At 41.2% G+C, this 17,512-nt stretch overlaps 1 protein-coding gene across 9 annotated transcripts in view; it reads right to left on the bottom strand.

Annotated features, from left to right (window-relative positions):
* LOC140195372 (polycystin-1-like protein 1) overlaps positions 1 to 17,512 on the bottom strand; it is a 241,758-nt gene that overhangs the window by 208,000 nt on the left and 16,246 nt on the right. For all 9 annotated transcript variants that reach the window (XR_011885446.1, XR_011885445.1, XM_072253568.1 and 6 more), the window contains exon 2: positions 12,501 to 12,618. Coding sequence is in view for 7 of the 9 variants with exons in the window: in XM_072253568.1 (XP_072109669.1) it covers positions 12,501 to 12,618 (118 nt within the window). In the remaining 2 variants the exon portion in view is untranslated. The remainder of the gene's footprint in view (positions 1 to 12,500; positions 12,619 to 17,512) is intronic.

The raw sequence follows: 17,512 nt of genomic DNA, 5'->3' as shown, positions 1-17,512 counted from the left end.
CCTAATTCTGCTTCTACAATATATGTTATGGTCTTATCCTAAAGATCAACATTCCTGTACTTTACCAGTGAGCGTGCAATTAGAAGATGTACACAATCAATCACGTCCTTTTGCAGTATCTAGCCTTCTTGTAGACTATTCATTTAATTAGAATCACTAATAGATTTGCATTCAAAATTTGGCAAGGAATTGAATGGCTGGGAAGTTTAAATTGAGAATAAAGAAGAGGGGCAGAAGTTCATCAAAAAATTCTTGATACATATATTAGTGTATAGAATGCTTTTTCCACAGGAATTGTTGAGAAAAAGACCATCAGATTACTTAAAAGAAAGTAAGGAATATTTGAAGCAAATGGGAAATGGTGGGGAAAGTTTGCAAGACTGTATGGCAATGCGATCTGACTGGGGATGTCCAGCATAGGGCAAGGACTAAAGTAACTGACAGCGTGGTGTCATTTGATGGTAATGTGTCTGACATTCAAAAACAGCATTTGGGATGTTAGAAAAGCTGTAGCCATGAGATGGTCAGAAGCATTAAAATTTGAGTTCACTAGAAGTTCATTAAAAGTTCACTATTTCAACAAAACTGAAATTGAATGGTGACTGAATAAAATGCTAGTGTCACAAAATTGATTACTTATGTTTATTTTACTTTTAGTCAAAGAAACCTGACAGGAATTTTTCTTTCCACTGACAATAAACAATGTTTTATTAAAAGCATGAGGAAAGGAGCCTTTTGCATCTTACTGAAAAACCCACTGACCAAAATGATATCAGAAATACAGATGAATGGTCGAATTTGGGAGAGATGACGGGAATGGGGGAAGAATAAAATAGGTAAGTGTCGATTTGTGTAAACGGTGTTTGCTGACATTTGCTGATTAGTTTGGATTTGGTGGGCCCCTTTCCATGCTGTATCCTTCTAAGACCCTAAGAAGAATGTAATTCAATGAACTGCAGAGTTTCAGGAGATCATAAGATGAGCTCTGTCTTTTAAGAAGGGAACATCATCATCTTGAATCTGCTTTGTTGAAGCAGATGTGAAAATTAACACAAGGCATTTTGGGCACTCCTACTGAAGGAGAGGCAATCCTTATACTGTTCCCTATCAAGATCAAACCTTCCCTAATGTGCTTACACGTAGCTTATTAGCAAAGAGACAATGAGTTTCTTGTCTTACAAGTAGAGCGTAAACTAATCTCCCAACCTAAAGCTGCAATTCTAATAATCATAATCACTCACAATGCTTCAATGACAGCTTCTTCCTCTCTGTCATCAGAGTTCTGAGTGGCCTGTGAACCCATGAACAATCCCTTTTTGCCTATATGCTTATTTTTTTAAAATATAGTATTTTAATGACTTTGCTCTGTGCTACCGCCACAAAACAATACATTTCTTGTCATATGTCAGTGGTAATAAATCTGATTCTAATTCTGAAATATAATGAAATAGTCACAAAAAAGGAGCAATTTAAAAAGCAAACTGCGGATAAAATGCCTATAAGTCTCCTCGACCTGATGGCTCGCAATCTAGAGTCTTAAAGGAAGTGACCAGTTAGTTAGTGACTATAAAATAAGTGATATCGACTGTACAAATGCTTATCAGGATTTACAGAATGATTTTGTTCAGTTGGGTATGTGGGTCAAGAAACGACAAACAGAGTTTAATTCAGATAGGTGCATGGTGTTGCATTTTGGGAAGACAAGTAAAGGTAGGACTTTCACAGTGAATAGTCAGGGCCTAGGTAAATATTATAGAATAGTGGGGCCTAGGACTACAAATATGTGGTTCTCTGAAATTGGTGTCACATGTATGCCAGATGTTGAAGAATGGTTTTGTACAGTTCCATGACTGATGAAAGCTAATGTCTCAGAGGCTTGGAACATTATGTTGCAGTTGTACCATACATCGGTGAGACCGCATTTCAGCTACTGTATTCAGTTTTGGTCATCCTGCTGTAGAATAGAATAATTAAGCTAGGAAGGATGCAGAGGAAATTTATGCAGATGTTGCTGAGATTGAGGAACTGAGTTATGGAAAGAGGTTGAGCAGGCTGGGAATTTATTCATTGGAACTTAGGAAAGTAAGGATATGCTTAAAGTGGTATATAAAATCATAAAGGGCATAGAAAAAGTGAATGCTCACAGGGTTGAGGAATCAAGAACTGGAAGACATAAGCTTAGGGGGAAAGGGGAGAGATTTAATAGGAACCTGAGTGGCAATTCTTCAGCTAGAGGGCAATTTGTATGTGGAATGAGCTGCTGGGGAAGGGGTCGAGGCAGCTACAGTAACTACATTTAAAAGTCACTTAAAGAGTTACATGGATTGGAAAGGTTTATAGTAATATAGGCCCAACATGGGCAAGTGGAACAGGCTTTCATGAAAATATTGGTCATCGTGGACAGCTTGGCTGTATGACTCAAAGACTCTAAATGCATAACAACTACTCAATCAAGTGGGGTCAGAGGTATCAGGGAACAGATCAATTAAACCAGTCAGCCGAACATCTGTCATGAGCAAAATGCTGGAATCTATTTTCATAAAGTTATAGAAAATTAGAAGAACATTTTAACCATCATTAAATAACAAGCACAGACAAATATTTTCTGGAGTACTTTGATGATGTAGCAAGAGTCAGTTAATGTAGTATACTTTGATTTTCAGATGGCTTTTGAAATGGTGCCACAAATTGCACATGCAAAGAGACGAAGAATTACAGCCAAAACACTTGCCTGGATAGGAGAACGAAAATAGAAAATGTTGGAAATGCTCAGCAAGTCAGGCAAGATCTGGAGAAAGAGCTTCAGGTCCAGGATCTTCCATTTTATATTAACTACTCAATTATTTAGGAACAAGGAAGAGGAACTTAGAAGAATCAATGGTGCCTAACGGCAACTCCTTTGCTTGCATCTTCGGAAACAGCTTTATTTCTATCTTTAATATCTCTGTTTTTCCCCTTCAGGGTTCTTTTGAAGACCCTGATCTGGAGTTACACGCTGACTACGGTTCTTTGCAGGAATAGGACCTGCTCTAGGGCTTTCACGACTGGCCATTATTTGGAACACCAAGGCACGGCCTAAGAGCTTTGCTTGCCTATGGAGAGCCGAGATTTCGTGGCTCTGGAGATGTTGGGGGGGTGCCGGTGGGACACCACAGGTCAGGAGATCGGTGTGTTGTGGGAGTCGGAAGATGTAAGGCTGTGTGCCCGGAGACCTGAGATCTTTAGGCACAGAGCTCAGAAAAAGCGACGCAACAGACTTTTAACATCATAAACCAGCGAGTTGTTCATTACATCTCCCCTCTCGCTGTGAAACAGAGACACCTCTTTCTCCCTTATTAAGGAGAGAGAGAGCCTGTGGTATGCCGAATACCAGATGAACGAGAAGTCTTTGGAGTACTGCAAGTCTGTGTCTTTGATGCACGCTTGAGTGCTCGGTGGTGGGTGCCGATGCTCTTTTTTTGCTGGTGGGGGGAGGAGGTATCATTGCTTGCTGCTGCTTATGCGTGGGAGGGAGAGGAGCTGGGGGGAACTTGTGGGGTTCTATCATTCATTCTTTGGGGACATTCCTCTGTTTTTGTGGATGGTTGCAAAGAAAAAGCATTTCAGGATGTGTATTGTATACATTTCTCTGACACTAAATGTACCTTTGAAACCTTCAATTTAACCTCACCTGTGAAATTCCCTTGCCCTGCTACAAGAACACAAGAAATAGGAACAGCAGTAGGCCAGCAGGCCACACCTGCCCTGCGATTCAATGCAAACACGGCTGATCAATGCTGCCTTTGACACCCCTTCCATGCCAATTCCCCACAATCTTCAATTCATCACTCTTTCAAAAATTTATTGTCTGCACTTCCAATGATCTACCTTCCATTTCCATCTATGTCTTTGCAAATTTGCTATCCTCTGAAAGGAGAAACTTCTTATGCAGTTCAATTTTACATAACCGATCTCAAACCTTGCAACTCCGTCAGTTTCTTTGCTATATAGAAAATTGAAAAACTAAATTGAACCATTGATTAACTTGGTTAACTTTACAGCACTGATGAAGAGACCCAGACCAGACCACTGTTTATCTTTCCGAAGACATAATCTGACCTGCTGAGCTTTCCCAGCAGTTTGTCTTTTTATATCTGATTAACAATATTTTCACATTCTTTTACTTTGGATGGGAGACTGGTTAACTAACCAATAACAATAGAGACTCAATACATTGATCAGTTTTGCATTGGTGGTCAGTAACTAGTTAGGTGTCACAGGAATCACTGTTGGGACCCCAACTATACCACACCTATACTGATGACTTGGAAGAAAGGAACCAAGACGATTTGACGATAATGTAAGAACAGGTGGGTTAGCAGGTTGTCTGACTCAGTCTGCAACTGGATTTATGTAGGCAAAGTGAATATGCAGTGGCTGGCAGATGGAACATGTGGGAAAATAGTATGAAGTTATCCACATTAGAAGGAAGAATGAGAAAGCAAATTATTATATAAATATTGTGAGACAATAAAACATTGAACTATGAAGGAATCTAGGTGTTCTCATGCATGAAGCACATTAAAATAATATGCATCTATGCACTTAATTAATAAAGTTAATGGACTTTGGCTTTTATTGCAAGGGGTAGGATGTGTAAAAGTAGGGAAGTTTTGACTCATCTTGGCAGGATTCTAGTGAGATTGCATAAGGATTGCTGTACACGGAATGGTCTCCAATTTTTGAGGCCCTCCATTGGTTAAGGTTGACCATGGATGTTGCATCTTAGCTGTCTACGTGATACGCAAGCCAGGGCAGTACAATATGGAGAGCAAGCTGGTGCTGTGGCACAGGCTTCTCCTCTCCATGCAGGTGATGAATCCAAAGGAACTGCAGAGACTGGTACAGTTTGGCACCAGCAGCGTCGCAGGAGTTGCCAGTCAGAGTTAAACTCAATGGACGACTGCCTTTCGGACTCCAGCTCCAGATCTTTCCTTGGGCTTTACTCCCAAACCCTCCCCCGTGAGTGGGTGCAGCAGCAAGACAGTGAAGGCTTGAAATCAGAGCTTTTCTTCCCCTAGATGAACTGCCAACCACAGTAAAGGAGCCTCATCAGCCCAAAGCGGCTGGTTTTAAGGTGCCACTAACAGGCCTTTGCCCCTTCTCTTGTCAGTAGAAATGGTTCTGCCAGGCTTAGTAGCTAACTCACACATGAAGGCCAGGAGCTGGTCTTGGTTGTCAGAGGCTATTTGAGATGCATGCCACTAAGAGCATTTTATAGGTCATGGGAGCTTATCCCCACTATTCCCCCACCCTGCATGACAACCTTAAACAACCAACCTTACGGTTCCTGTAATTAATCCAATAATAGTTCCTGTAATGAAAGGGTATGTATATATGTCTGCATTGGAGGTGCAAGAATGAAGGTTCACTGGATTGATCTCTGCAATGAAGTGGTTGACAAACGAAGAAAAAGAGAATAGTTTGGATGTATAAAAAAAAAGTCAGGTCATCTTATTATGATATACAGTATTACAAAGGGATTGATCGTGTGGATGCAGATAGGTTTTCCAAGTAAGGGGATCTAAAAGTAGGGGACAAGGTTTTGAAACAACAGACATCATTTAATGTAGAGTTGAAGGTGAATTTCTGCTCTCAGTTGGTGAGTTCCTTACCCCTGAGAACTGTGAAAGATATTCAAGATGCAGATAGCAAAATGATTAAACTAAAAAAGTATTATAATTCCAATTTTGTTAGTGTTGTCCACATCCACTGCTCAAGAATGCATGGAGCTGCGGTCTTTGTCGAGGTTCTAGCTAAGACTTGGTTGATTTTGAGTTTTGTAGGGATGGTTTTGAGCCGGAGAGATGAGTTAGGGGCCAGGTTAGGATTTAGGAACAGGGATGTGTGGAATCGGAGGACAGGCTCCTCTCCATGCTCGAAGGCCAGTGGCGTGGACACAGACAGGTGTCGTGTTGTCAGACTGGCAAGGCTGAGGCTTTCATGCATACAAGAGGAATTTGTCTTGTTTTACTGTTACTGCTTTGTTGCTTGGTTTGCTCTGTTTTGTGTTCTGTGTTGATCTGCTGACCATGGCAGGCATGCTCTGTTGGCACCGAAACACATGGCAAGACTTGCTAGCTGCCCCCAGCACATCCTTGTGTGTGTTAGTTGTTCATGCAAATGATGTATTTTACAGTATGTTTGGATGTACCGAATCCTGACAACAAACATACAAAATCTCTACAGACAAAGAAGGCACTCAAAAATTGAGAAAATGAAATGTAGCAGGTATGCTCATTGGTCTAGTTTGGTGACTCAGGGAAAGGGTTCTCAAATGTCAAGCAGCATGTTGAGACAGAGCTTCAAATGTGTGCTCCTTCTTTGTATCACCATTGACTTGGTCCTGGTACATTTTATATGCACTTGCTCATTGTTTGCAACATCAAAACACAACAGAATTGTGTCCTGAAGTCACAGGATACTTGTGGCAAAGCACTGATTTTGTTTCTCCAGGTGTCTGTCAGACATCACAGTTTGTCAGGTACAAATAAAGTTGTATGAGTTTCCAGGGTAACCGAAACTTATTGAAATGCTGAAACAGAACTCTGATGATAAAACCTGATTAAAAAAAGAAATACCCATACAACGTGGGAACAATGCCAGCCTTGAAATGTTCTTTGTGTCCCTTACTAAACAGATGTCTTTTATTTAGAACCACTATATGTATTTTGTTTCAGCAATAACATCTACAATTACAGGATAAATAACTTGTTCCACAATGCCTTTATTGATGGTTGGAATGCTTAATAAAAATTATAAACAACTTTGGAATTTTTTCATTTTGTTCACAAACTCCAACTTAATTAAAAAATCACTTTTGAAAACACGCAAAACAAATGAAAGGTAGGAGGCATGTGAGAAATAATCTGGTGCTGTCACGACATGTTTGATTTCCATGTTAGGGTATTCACATGATTTGCCATCCAGTCATTGATACCTCTTTAAGGGTGGTATCCAAGCACAAAGGATTGAAATGATAAGGCTAAAGCATACAAGTCAGTTTTTGGATATAAGCTTTTAAAATGCTAAGGACGCGAAAGCCCGGTGGGCAGAAAGAAACATTTCCAAATCAGACCCAAGGCAAAAAAAGATGACATGCAGAACGCAAGAACTTTTCACCAGCCACAGCCGGACGAACTCACTCATACTGCACTAAAATAACAATTAAAACAAGTACATACAGAACAAAACAAATCATACAGTACAGCATGCAGCTAATGGTCTTCTACCAATCCGCCACCATTATACAATACCATTCTCCAACAATACAGGTCCACAAGGGGAAAACACATCAAATCTGCTAGCAGTAACTTCTGAGAATGGACTAAGTGGACTACCACAGAAGGCAGCCCAAAACATAGCCCACCAATTGCTCCTAATCTACCGTAACAGGATAAGTGAGGACAACAGCCCAATTACTGAGGTACTAATTGTACTCAATTCCATCGTGCAGGATAAGTGAGGACAACAGCCCAATTACTGAGGTACTAACTGTACTCAATTCCATCGTGCAGGATAAGTGAGGACAACAGCCCAATTACTGAGGTACTAATTGTACTCAATTCCATCGTGCAGGATAAGTGAGGACAACAGCCCAATTACTGAGGTACTAACTGTACTCAATTCCATCGTGCAGGATAAGTGAGGACAATAGCCCAATTACTGAGGTACTAATTGTACTCAATTCCATCGTGCAGGATAAGTGAGGACAATAGCCCAATTACTGAGGTACTAATTGTACTCAATTCCATCGTGCAGGATAAGTGAGGACAACAGCCCAATTACTGAGGTACTAATTGTACTCAATTCCATCGTGCAGGATAAGTGAGGACAATAGCCCAATTACAGAGGTACTAACTGTACTCAATTCCATCGTGCAGGATAAGTGAGGACAATAGCCCAATTACAGAGGTACTAACTGTACTCAATTCCATTGTGCAGGATAAGTGAGGACAATAGCCCAATTACTGAGGTACTAATTGTACTCAATTCCATCGTGCAGGATAAGTGAGGACAATAGCCCAATTACTGAGGTACTAATTGTACTCAATTCCATCGTGCAGGATAAGTGAGGACAATAGCCCAATTACTGAGGTACTAATTGTACTCAATTCCATCGTGCAGGATAAGTGAGGACAACAGCCCAATTACTGAGGTACTAATTGTACTCAATTCCATCGTGCAGGATAAGTGAGGACAATAGCCCAATTACTGAGGTACTAATTGTACTCAATTCCATCGTGCAGGATAAGTGAGGACAACAGCCCAATTACTGAGGTACTAACTGTACTCAATTCCATCGTGCAGGATAAGTGAGGACAATAGCCCAATTACAGAGGTACTAACTGTACTCAATTCCATCGTGCAGGATAAGTGAGGACAATAGCCCAATTACAGAGGTACTAACTGTACTCAATTCCATCGTGCAGGATAAGTGAGGACAATAGCCCAATTACTGAGGTACTAATTGTACTCAATTCCATCGTACAGGCCTGTTGGTCACATGCCTGATACCCGACTCCTGAAACTGACCTTCTAATTTAGAGCCAGTCCAGCAAAAAGATTGTCAAATGGACTAAGGAAAAGATTCAAAGAAATTTTCAAAGACTCATTATCTAAGTATAATGTTCTACCAACTTTTAAGAATCTCTTGCACAAGGTTGACTACTCAATCACCATGACTAGTATGCCCGATCCCACTTGGGTCCCAGATTGCACAGAACTGAATAACAGTAAGGAAACAACTCTCAATCCTGAGGCACCAAGGAAAATACTAAATGCAAACACACACGCATAGAATTCTGGAGGAACAAGTTAGGCAGCATTTATGGAGGGGAATGAACAGGTAAATGCAAAGCTTCCACAGTAAAAGTTAACTTGCCTTACTTCCAACTTCCAGCTAAATGCACCAAACTTCTGGTTTCCCTTCATCAAAGGCAGAAGAAAATCCCACATTTATTTGAATGGTATTTATACCACAATACTTGTACTAACTGTGTTTCAGTCAACTCCCATAAAGTAATTAAAACTATGGTTCATATATCAACACCAAAAAATAGCAGTCATTATTTTAGATATTAGATCAACACTTCTGCCAACAAATTTCAATCAACAGCTAACCAGTGCTCCAATTCTTACCAACTATCTTTACACAGGTTGAGCACAGCTTTCTTTACTGTGCTGCAACTACAAGAGGTTCAGTGTCCTCAGGTGATGAAGTAACTGATTTCTTCAGTGGTAGTGGGTCCAGTGATGAAACAATTACATTAGACAGTCATAGAAAAGTACAGCACAGAAATAAACCCTTCAGCCCATCTGTTGCATGCTGCCCCATTTAAACTGCCTGGTTCCAATGACCTGCACCCGGACCATAGCCATCCGTACCCCTACTATATTTGTATCCATCCAAACTTCTCTTAAACATTGAAATTGAACTCGCTTTCACTGGCAGCTTGTTCCACACTCTCACAATTCTCTGAGTGAAGAAGTTTCCCCTTGTGCCCCCTTAAACTTTTTACCTTTCACCCTTAACCCACGACCTCTAGTTGTAGTCCCACTCAACGTCAGTGGGGAAAAGCCGGCTTGCATTTACCCTATTTATATATTATCTACATAACATAACATTTCTAACAGCAGCTCCCAGCAATGTGACGTTCTAGGTGGTAAAGGGAAACAGGGGAACAATGATTCGGTTACTGGGCACTTGAAATAATTAACAATCCACATTTTATGGAACCAGCAGACCAAGTACCAGGAACTTGTGCAGTTTCTGCCACCTGGATTAATAAAAATGTTAATTCACAGTATTTGATTGTGCTGAGTCACACTTAACACATTCAAAATGTGGCAAACCCCAAAACATTGAAAAGATCAGAAAATGTAAACAGAGTACATGCAAAATATTTCCCTAACAGCAAAGACGATGGCTCAGGAATAAATTGTGGGAGACTGAAATATACTCATTTATCTCTAAAGTAATAAAAGAATTATCTCATTGAATAAAAGAACATTATCTTGGGATAACAGACAGTGCCGGGGGGGGGCGCGGCGGGGAGCATAAGAGGATATTTCGCTATGCAGGGTATGTAAGCATTAGAAATTCTTTATCTGAATATTGTCAATGGGTAAATTCAATTATCAGTGATAAATCTTTGAACAGTAAGGGGATCAGGAGATGGCCTGGTTGGGTGCAGGATGAGTGCGATGCATGATGGGTATGATAACGAATGGCTGAAAGGACACTGCTTCTATTTAATTTATTATGCAGTAAAATTAGGGAATTAACTTACTAACCCATACATTTTTGTAGAGTGGAAGAAAACCAGAGCACCCGAGTAAATTGGGAGGAACTCAATAAACTTGTGACAGAAAAAATTTGCTAATACACACCTGAAGATTCTGAGAGCTTCAAAGGTAAAGGATGTAATCAATGTAGATAAAAATAAAAATATAGAGTGAGCTGTATGACAATATTCATATTTTGAAGAGTTCCATTTTTGACACTAGTTGATGTTCTCAAATTATCCATGCAAACATGTAACATCCTCATTGACATGTGAGAACTCCTGGCCCACGTGACTCAGTGGAAAGAGAGCACACTGAATGATACTGAGAAATTCGTGTCTCCTCATCAGGAAAATATGGAAGTCCATCAAAATCAATGTAAGGAGCACACAACTCCTAACTAACCCCCAGTCTCACTTGCAGCATCCTGTCTCACCTGTAGTGGAGCCTGCATATCTGACATTGACCCCCGAAGCAACCCAAGATCCCAGAAAACTGGAAGCAAGTCATAAACACAAGAAATTCTGCAGATGCTCAAAATCCAAAGCAGCACACACACACTTGCTGAAGGAGCTCAGCAGGTCAGGCAGCATCTATGGAAATGAATAAACAGTTGACATTTTAGACCAAATCCCTTCTTCAGGGCTGGAAAGGAAAGGGGAAAATGTCAGATTAAAAAGGTATGGGGAAGGAAAGGAGGATAGCTAGAAGGTGATAGGTGAAGCCAGGTGGGTAGGAAGGGTAAAAGGAATCTGATCGGAGCAGAGAGTGGACCACGGAAAACAGGGAAGAAAGAAGGACACTAGGGAGAGGTGATGAGCGACCAGGATATCCAGGAACACAGTAAAATAAAAGGAGAGAAATGCTAATTTAAACTACATTTATCTTAGTGCTCACAGGTAAGGCAGATAAACTCATAGAACGGATTTACTCTAACAATTGGGATGTCATTAGCCGTAACAGAAACAAGGCTGAGAGGAGGTAAGGACTGGAAGTTCAGTACTCCATGATATAGATGCTACAGGGGTGACAGAGTACATGTATGTAAGGAGCAGTTTTTGCCTTTCAGACAAGGGAGAACACAACATCAATACTTATGGATGGCATTTTTGGGGGTCATCCTGCAAGACTATATGGATAAAACTTAAAAATAAGAAGGAGAAGGTCATTCTAGTGGGGCAGTATTATAAACCCCACCACTAGTAGTCAGCTGGAACTTGAGGAGCAAGTATTTAGAGAAATTGTTCGTAGTTGTAAGAATAAAGGGGTTGTATCAGTGGGAGATTTTAATTTCCTTAGTATAACACACGGGCCTTCATCAGTCAGGGCACTCAGTACAGGTGGTGCATCTTTATATTGCATTTATATAAGGCATAGGCAAGGGAACACTTGGAGTGCTGCACAGGTTTGGCTACATTGTTATAGGAAGAACAGGATTAAATTAGAAAGGCTATTGCCAGTACGAGAGGGCATGAATTATAGTGAGAGGCTGGCCAGGCTAGGTCCTTATTCCTTGGAATGTAGTAGAATGAGTGGCGATCTTAGAGAAATGTTTAAAGTTATGAGAGACCCATAGATAAGGTGATTGGCAACAGTCTTACCCCAGGTGAGGAGAGATCAGATCTAGGGGGAACAGATTTAGGGTGAAGGGAAAAGATTTAAGAGACTTGAGGGGCAACATTTTCACACAGAGGGTGGTGAGTATATGGAATAAGCTGCCAGAAATAGAGGTTAAGGCAAATAGAATGATAAAAATTTAAGCACTTGGATAGGTGCTTGGAAAGGCAGGGTTTAGAGTGATTTAGGACGAATGCAGAAAATAGGGTCTAGCTGGGTGGGCACAGTGATCCACATGGATTTGTTGGGCCAAGGGTCCTGAATCTGTGCTATATTGCTCTGTGAGGGTGACACAAACTTGCCGCTAACAGACTAAACTTCTCAGGGGAATATGAATCGGACAATGACTACACAACAAAATAGTTAGTCCCTTCACTAAACCTTACTGGGAGGAATCTGAAGTGTTGTCATCAATTGGGATGATTTGCTTTGGATGTGATGTGAGATGTGTTCTTATGACAGTGGTCTTTGGAGGACTTGAGTACAGTTATTGTGAAGCTATTATTCTTTTTTGTTTGTTCATTATCAACTTGAGAATTGTAAGAAAGAATGCTTACCTTTCTTGAAGACAATACTTTGCGCAAAGAGCAGGTTCAATCAATTCTGATGTCTGAAACATTGGCTTTAAAGGGGCCAAGTTTACATAATTATAGCATCCACGGTACCAGCTGATGACTGTAACAGATTAATAAACGTGATCAGATAACTGATACTTAAGTACTGTGTAATTCCACACTATAACGCTGTATTATTTGCCATTTTCCCTTTCAGCCCATCTAACCTCCATGTTAATGTTATCAGGAGTATTTATTTATTGAGATTCCAGTCCCTCAAGCCACACTGCCCAGCAATTCCTGATTTAGTCCTAGCCTAATCTCAGGACAATTTACAATGACCAATTAACTTACCAACCGGTACGACTTTGAACAGTGGGGGAAAACTGTAGCACCCGGAGGAAACCCACGCAGTCATGGGGAGGGCGTACAAACTCCTTACGGGCAGCAGCGGGAATTGAACCCAGGTCACCTGCACTATAAAGCATTGTGCTAACCACTACGCTACCATGAGTAGAAATACACAAATTCTCAAAACCAATGAGTAAAACCATAATTTTTTTTTAGAATTTGCAATTCAGTAACTAAACTGTAATATTGCTTTAGAAAAGAAAAACATTCGAAAGTAAAATCAATTTAAAATTAAATTAACGTTCATAAACTATCTTGAATTTTGTGCAAAAGGAATTACTCCAAGTATTGAACATTTTAAAACATTACTAAAAAGATATAGCACCAATCCAAATAGCAGGGAGTTCTACTAGGCCAGCATCTTAGAGTGAGAACGGTTACCAGAATGTTTCTGGAGATATTTATTTAGGATCTACTCACATTCATTTTTTCGCTGCCTTTGATTAATTTTCCTTCTGTCCTGGTTTTCTGTAGATGTATGTAAAATGTGCTATTTGATAGGGTAAAGTTGTGCTTCTATTTGACATGCTGATTCACAAAACTACCGCCCTCAGTGCATTCATTAATTAACACCTAAATCATCTTGATTCTGGATGTTGAGCAAGAACAGAAGGTTGGCACTGATGTGGTGGACCAAAAGGGTCGTTGGTGTGATGCACAACCATAAGACTCTGTGCTGGTGAGACTCAGAGCCTAAAACTAATGTGACTAAATGAAGCAGACCTAAAACACTTAGTTACTACATCAAAGTAAAAAAGAGGGTCAAAACAACATGAAAAAATATAAATGATTTTTCCAATTTGTTTTTAATTCCAAATATCTTTAATAGAAAATTCCATTATACTGAGCTGTTATTTTCATATATTTTCCTGAAGCGACCAAAGCACGCTGGATAAGGAATATTTTGCACCGCTTAAAAATGTAATTAAAGCTAGAACTATCCACAAAACTGATTACAGATCAAATTAATTATTATTGCAGGTTTTTACTGGTTCTGCCCATTTGCTGACCATCATGGAAGCTCTTTTTATTATAAATGCTGGGAGTATTCAGCTGATCAGGCAAAAACAACAGTGAAGTAATTCGAAACTCTTCCCCCCTTTCAATGTTAGATGCTGGGTAATCAAATGATTGGATTTGGTTGACACTTCCAAGTCATCAATTCAACACAAAAAAAACTGAAAAAAAATTGACTACGTTTCATTCCAGTATCTCATTCTTATAACATTCTTTGTGAAAATAAACAACGTTGAGCTAATACACTGTTATTCAGCAATTATCTTAAGCTAAATGACCAGACTTCAAACACAAAGATCACTTGATGAAGGATTTTTCTTGTAGGGGATCAAATGTGATGGGTGAAATGTGCACAACAGAGGTAAACCATAAGACATTGAAGCGGAATTAGGCTATTTGGCCCATCGAGTCTGCTATGCTATTCCATCATAGATAATTTATTATCCCTCTCAACCCCAATCTCTCTATAACTTTTGATGTCCTTACTAATCAAAAACCTATTAACCTCCACTTTAAATGCATCCAATGATTGAGCCTCTACAGCTATCTGTGGCAATGAATTCCAAAAGTTCTGCGCCCTCTGGCTAAAGAAATTCCTCCTCACCTCTATTCTAAAGGAACGTCCTTGGATTCTGAAGCTATGTCCTTTGGTCTTGGACTTCCCCACTATAGGAAACATCCTCTCCACATCCACTCTATATAGGCTTTTTAATATTTGATAGGCTTCAATGAGATCAACCCCCTCCTCGTTCTTCTAAACTCCACAATAAAGGCCTAGAGCCATTAATCGCTCCTCATACATTAACCCTTTCATTCCAGGGATCATTTTCATGAATCTCTTCTGGATCTTCTCCAAAGCCAGCAAATCCTTCCAAAGGGGCCAAAAATTCATAATACTCTGTGCAGTTTCACCAATTTCTTATAAAGCTTCACTACTCTTCACTACTAGAAAGTCTCAAAACTAGAAAAAACACTACTACTCTTCATCTTCTAAATGTACTTCTTCTAAACTGTGATCACTGCAATCTGCAGCCTATAGTTTCTCTTTTAAGGATGTACTTTCGAGCCAACTTAACAATCTGGCACCTTTGCGATCCCCTGTCAAACTAGATTCTCGACAATGCAGGTGTGGACAGGGTATCCGTCGCTGGGGGTGGATGTTGCTTTGATGTCTGATGGTGGAATTGGAACCTGTGGTAAACTCCATTAGTATCTCATACTCTGTGCCAATTAAAACGTCAAGCAAGATTAAAATCATCAAGGAACGAGAGCGGAAAGTGAACAGGTGTTCAGCACTGTCTGCCTGCGTTTGAACAGTTTCCTACTCTTCTCGCAACCACCATCGGGAAGGAGGTGCTGGAGTCTTGGGCCTCATGCCACCAGGATCCAGAACAGTTGTTGTCCTGCAGCCATCAGGCTCCTGCACGGACTTCACTCACCTCAGCGCAGAATGAGATCTGCGTTTTGGGGACTCTGCAGTTCATGATCTACGTGTTTTTGTTTACTTTTTTTTTAACCCTATTTCCGCAATTTGATGTTTCAGCACTGAACTGACTCTGCAGCTGTGGACTGGAACCATTGAGGCTTACGTTACTGGCTCTGTGGCTGTGGCCTGGAACCACTGACGCTCGCTGAACTGGCTCTGTGGCTGTGGACTGGAACCATTGAGGCTTACGTTACTGGCTCTGTGGCTGTGGCCTGGAACCACTGACGCTCGCTGAACTGGCTCTGTGGCTGCGGACTGGAACCATTGATGTTCGCTGAACTGACTCTGTGGCTGTGGACTGGAACCACTGACAATCACTGAACTGGCTCTGTGGCTGTGGCCTGGAACCATTGACAATCACTCAACTGGCTCTGTGGCTGTGGACTGGAACCATTGATACTCGCTGAACTGGCTCTGTGGCTGTGGCCTGGAACCATTGACAATCACTGAACTGACTCTGTGGCTGTGGCCTGGAACCATTGACAATCACTGAACTGGCTCTGTGGCTGTGGACTGGAACCATTGACACTCACTGAACTGACTCTGTGGCTGTGGACTGGAACCATTGACACTCACTGAACTGGCTCTGTGGCTGTGGACTGAAACCATTGATGTTTGCTGAACTGGCTCTGTGGCTGTGGACTGAAACCATTGATGTTTGCTGAACTGGCTCTGTGGCTGTGGACTGGAACCATTGTCACTCACTGAACTGGCTCTGTGGCTGTGGACTGGAACCACTGACAATCACTGAACTGACTCTGTGGCTGTGGACTGGAACCACTGACAATCACTGAACTGGCTCTGTGGCTGTGGACTGGAACCATTGACACTCGTTGAACTGGCTCTGTGGCTGTGGACTGTAACCATTGACACTCACTGAACTGACTCTGTGGCTGTGGACTGGAACCACTGACAATCACTGAACTGGCTCTGTGGCTGTGGCCTGGAACCATTGACACTCACTGAACTGGCTCTGTGGCTGTGGACTGGAACCATTGATACTCGCTGAACTGACTCTGTGGCTGTGGACTGGAACCACTGACAATCACTGAACTGGCTCTGTGGCTGTGGACTGGAACCATTGACAATCACTGAACTGGCTCTGTGGCTGTGGACTGGAACCACTGACAATCACTGAACTGACTTTGTGGCTGTGGCCTGGAACCATTGACACTCACTGAACTGGCTCTGTGGCTGTGGCCTGGAACCATTGACACTCACTGAACTGGCTCTGTGGCTGTGGACTGGAACCATTGACACTCACTGAACTGGCTCTGTGGCTGTGGACTGGAACCAATGACACTCGCTGACTTGACTCTGTGGCTGTGGACTGGAACCACTGAGGCTTACGTTACTGGCTCTGTGGCTGTGGCCTGCAGCCACTGGCACTCACCTCAGTGATGAACTAGCTCCGTGACTGTGGACTCAGTTTTGGGGACTGCGGATTATGTTCTGAGTACTAATTGTTTAATTTTTCTATTGTTTGCAATAGAGAAACAATGGGTGTTTGACAGTCTTTGTTGGGTGAGTTTTTTTTAGGGGGTTCGATTGTGTTTCCTTTTGTGGCCTTCAAGAAGAATCTCCAGGTTGTATACAGTATATATACTTTGATGATAAATATACTTTGAACTTTGAGCATTAAATGCTTGTTTTTATATTCTAGTCCTCTCAAAATGAATGCTAACATTGCACTTGCCTTCATTTCCACCAACTCAGCCTGCGAGTTAATCTTTAGAGAATTCTGCACGAGGACTCGCAAGTCCCTTTGCAACTCCGATTTCTGAATTCTTACCCTGCTTAGAAAATAGACTATGTCATTATTCCTTCTACCAAAGTGCTTGGCTATACACCTCCCTACACTATATTCCATCTGCCACTTCCTTGCCCATTCCCTGCTTCCCCAACACTACCTGCCCCGCCCCCTATTTTCATATGTCCACAAACTTGGGATCCAGATACAGTATAACATACATTTGGTTAATAACTAGATGTACCTTGCATTGAATTTACCAACTGAGTTTATCGCTAGCAGAACAAAGGGGCAGCCAGAAGCAATGGCATAGGTCTATTCTACACCCTTCTTATTGTCAGCATTCATTCT

This window comes from Mobula birostris, chromosome 3 (assembly GCF_030028105.1).
Source record: "Mobula birostris isolate sMobBir1 chromosome 3, sMobBir1.hap1, whole genome shotgun sequence".
In the NCBI taxonomy this organism is placed as follows: domain Eukaryota; kingdom Metazoa; phylum Chordata; class Chondrichthyes; order Myliobatiformes; family Myliobatidae; genus Mobula; species Mobula birostris.
This window is presented reverse-complemented; position numbering and strand designations above follow the sequence as displayed.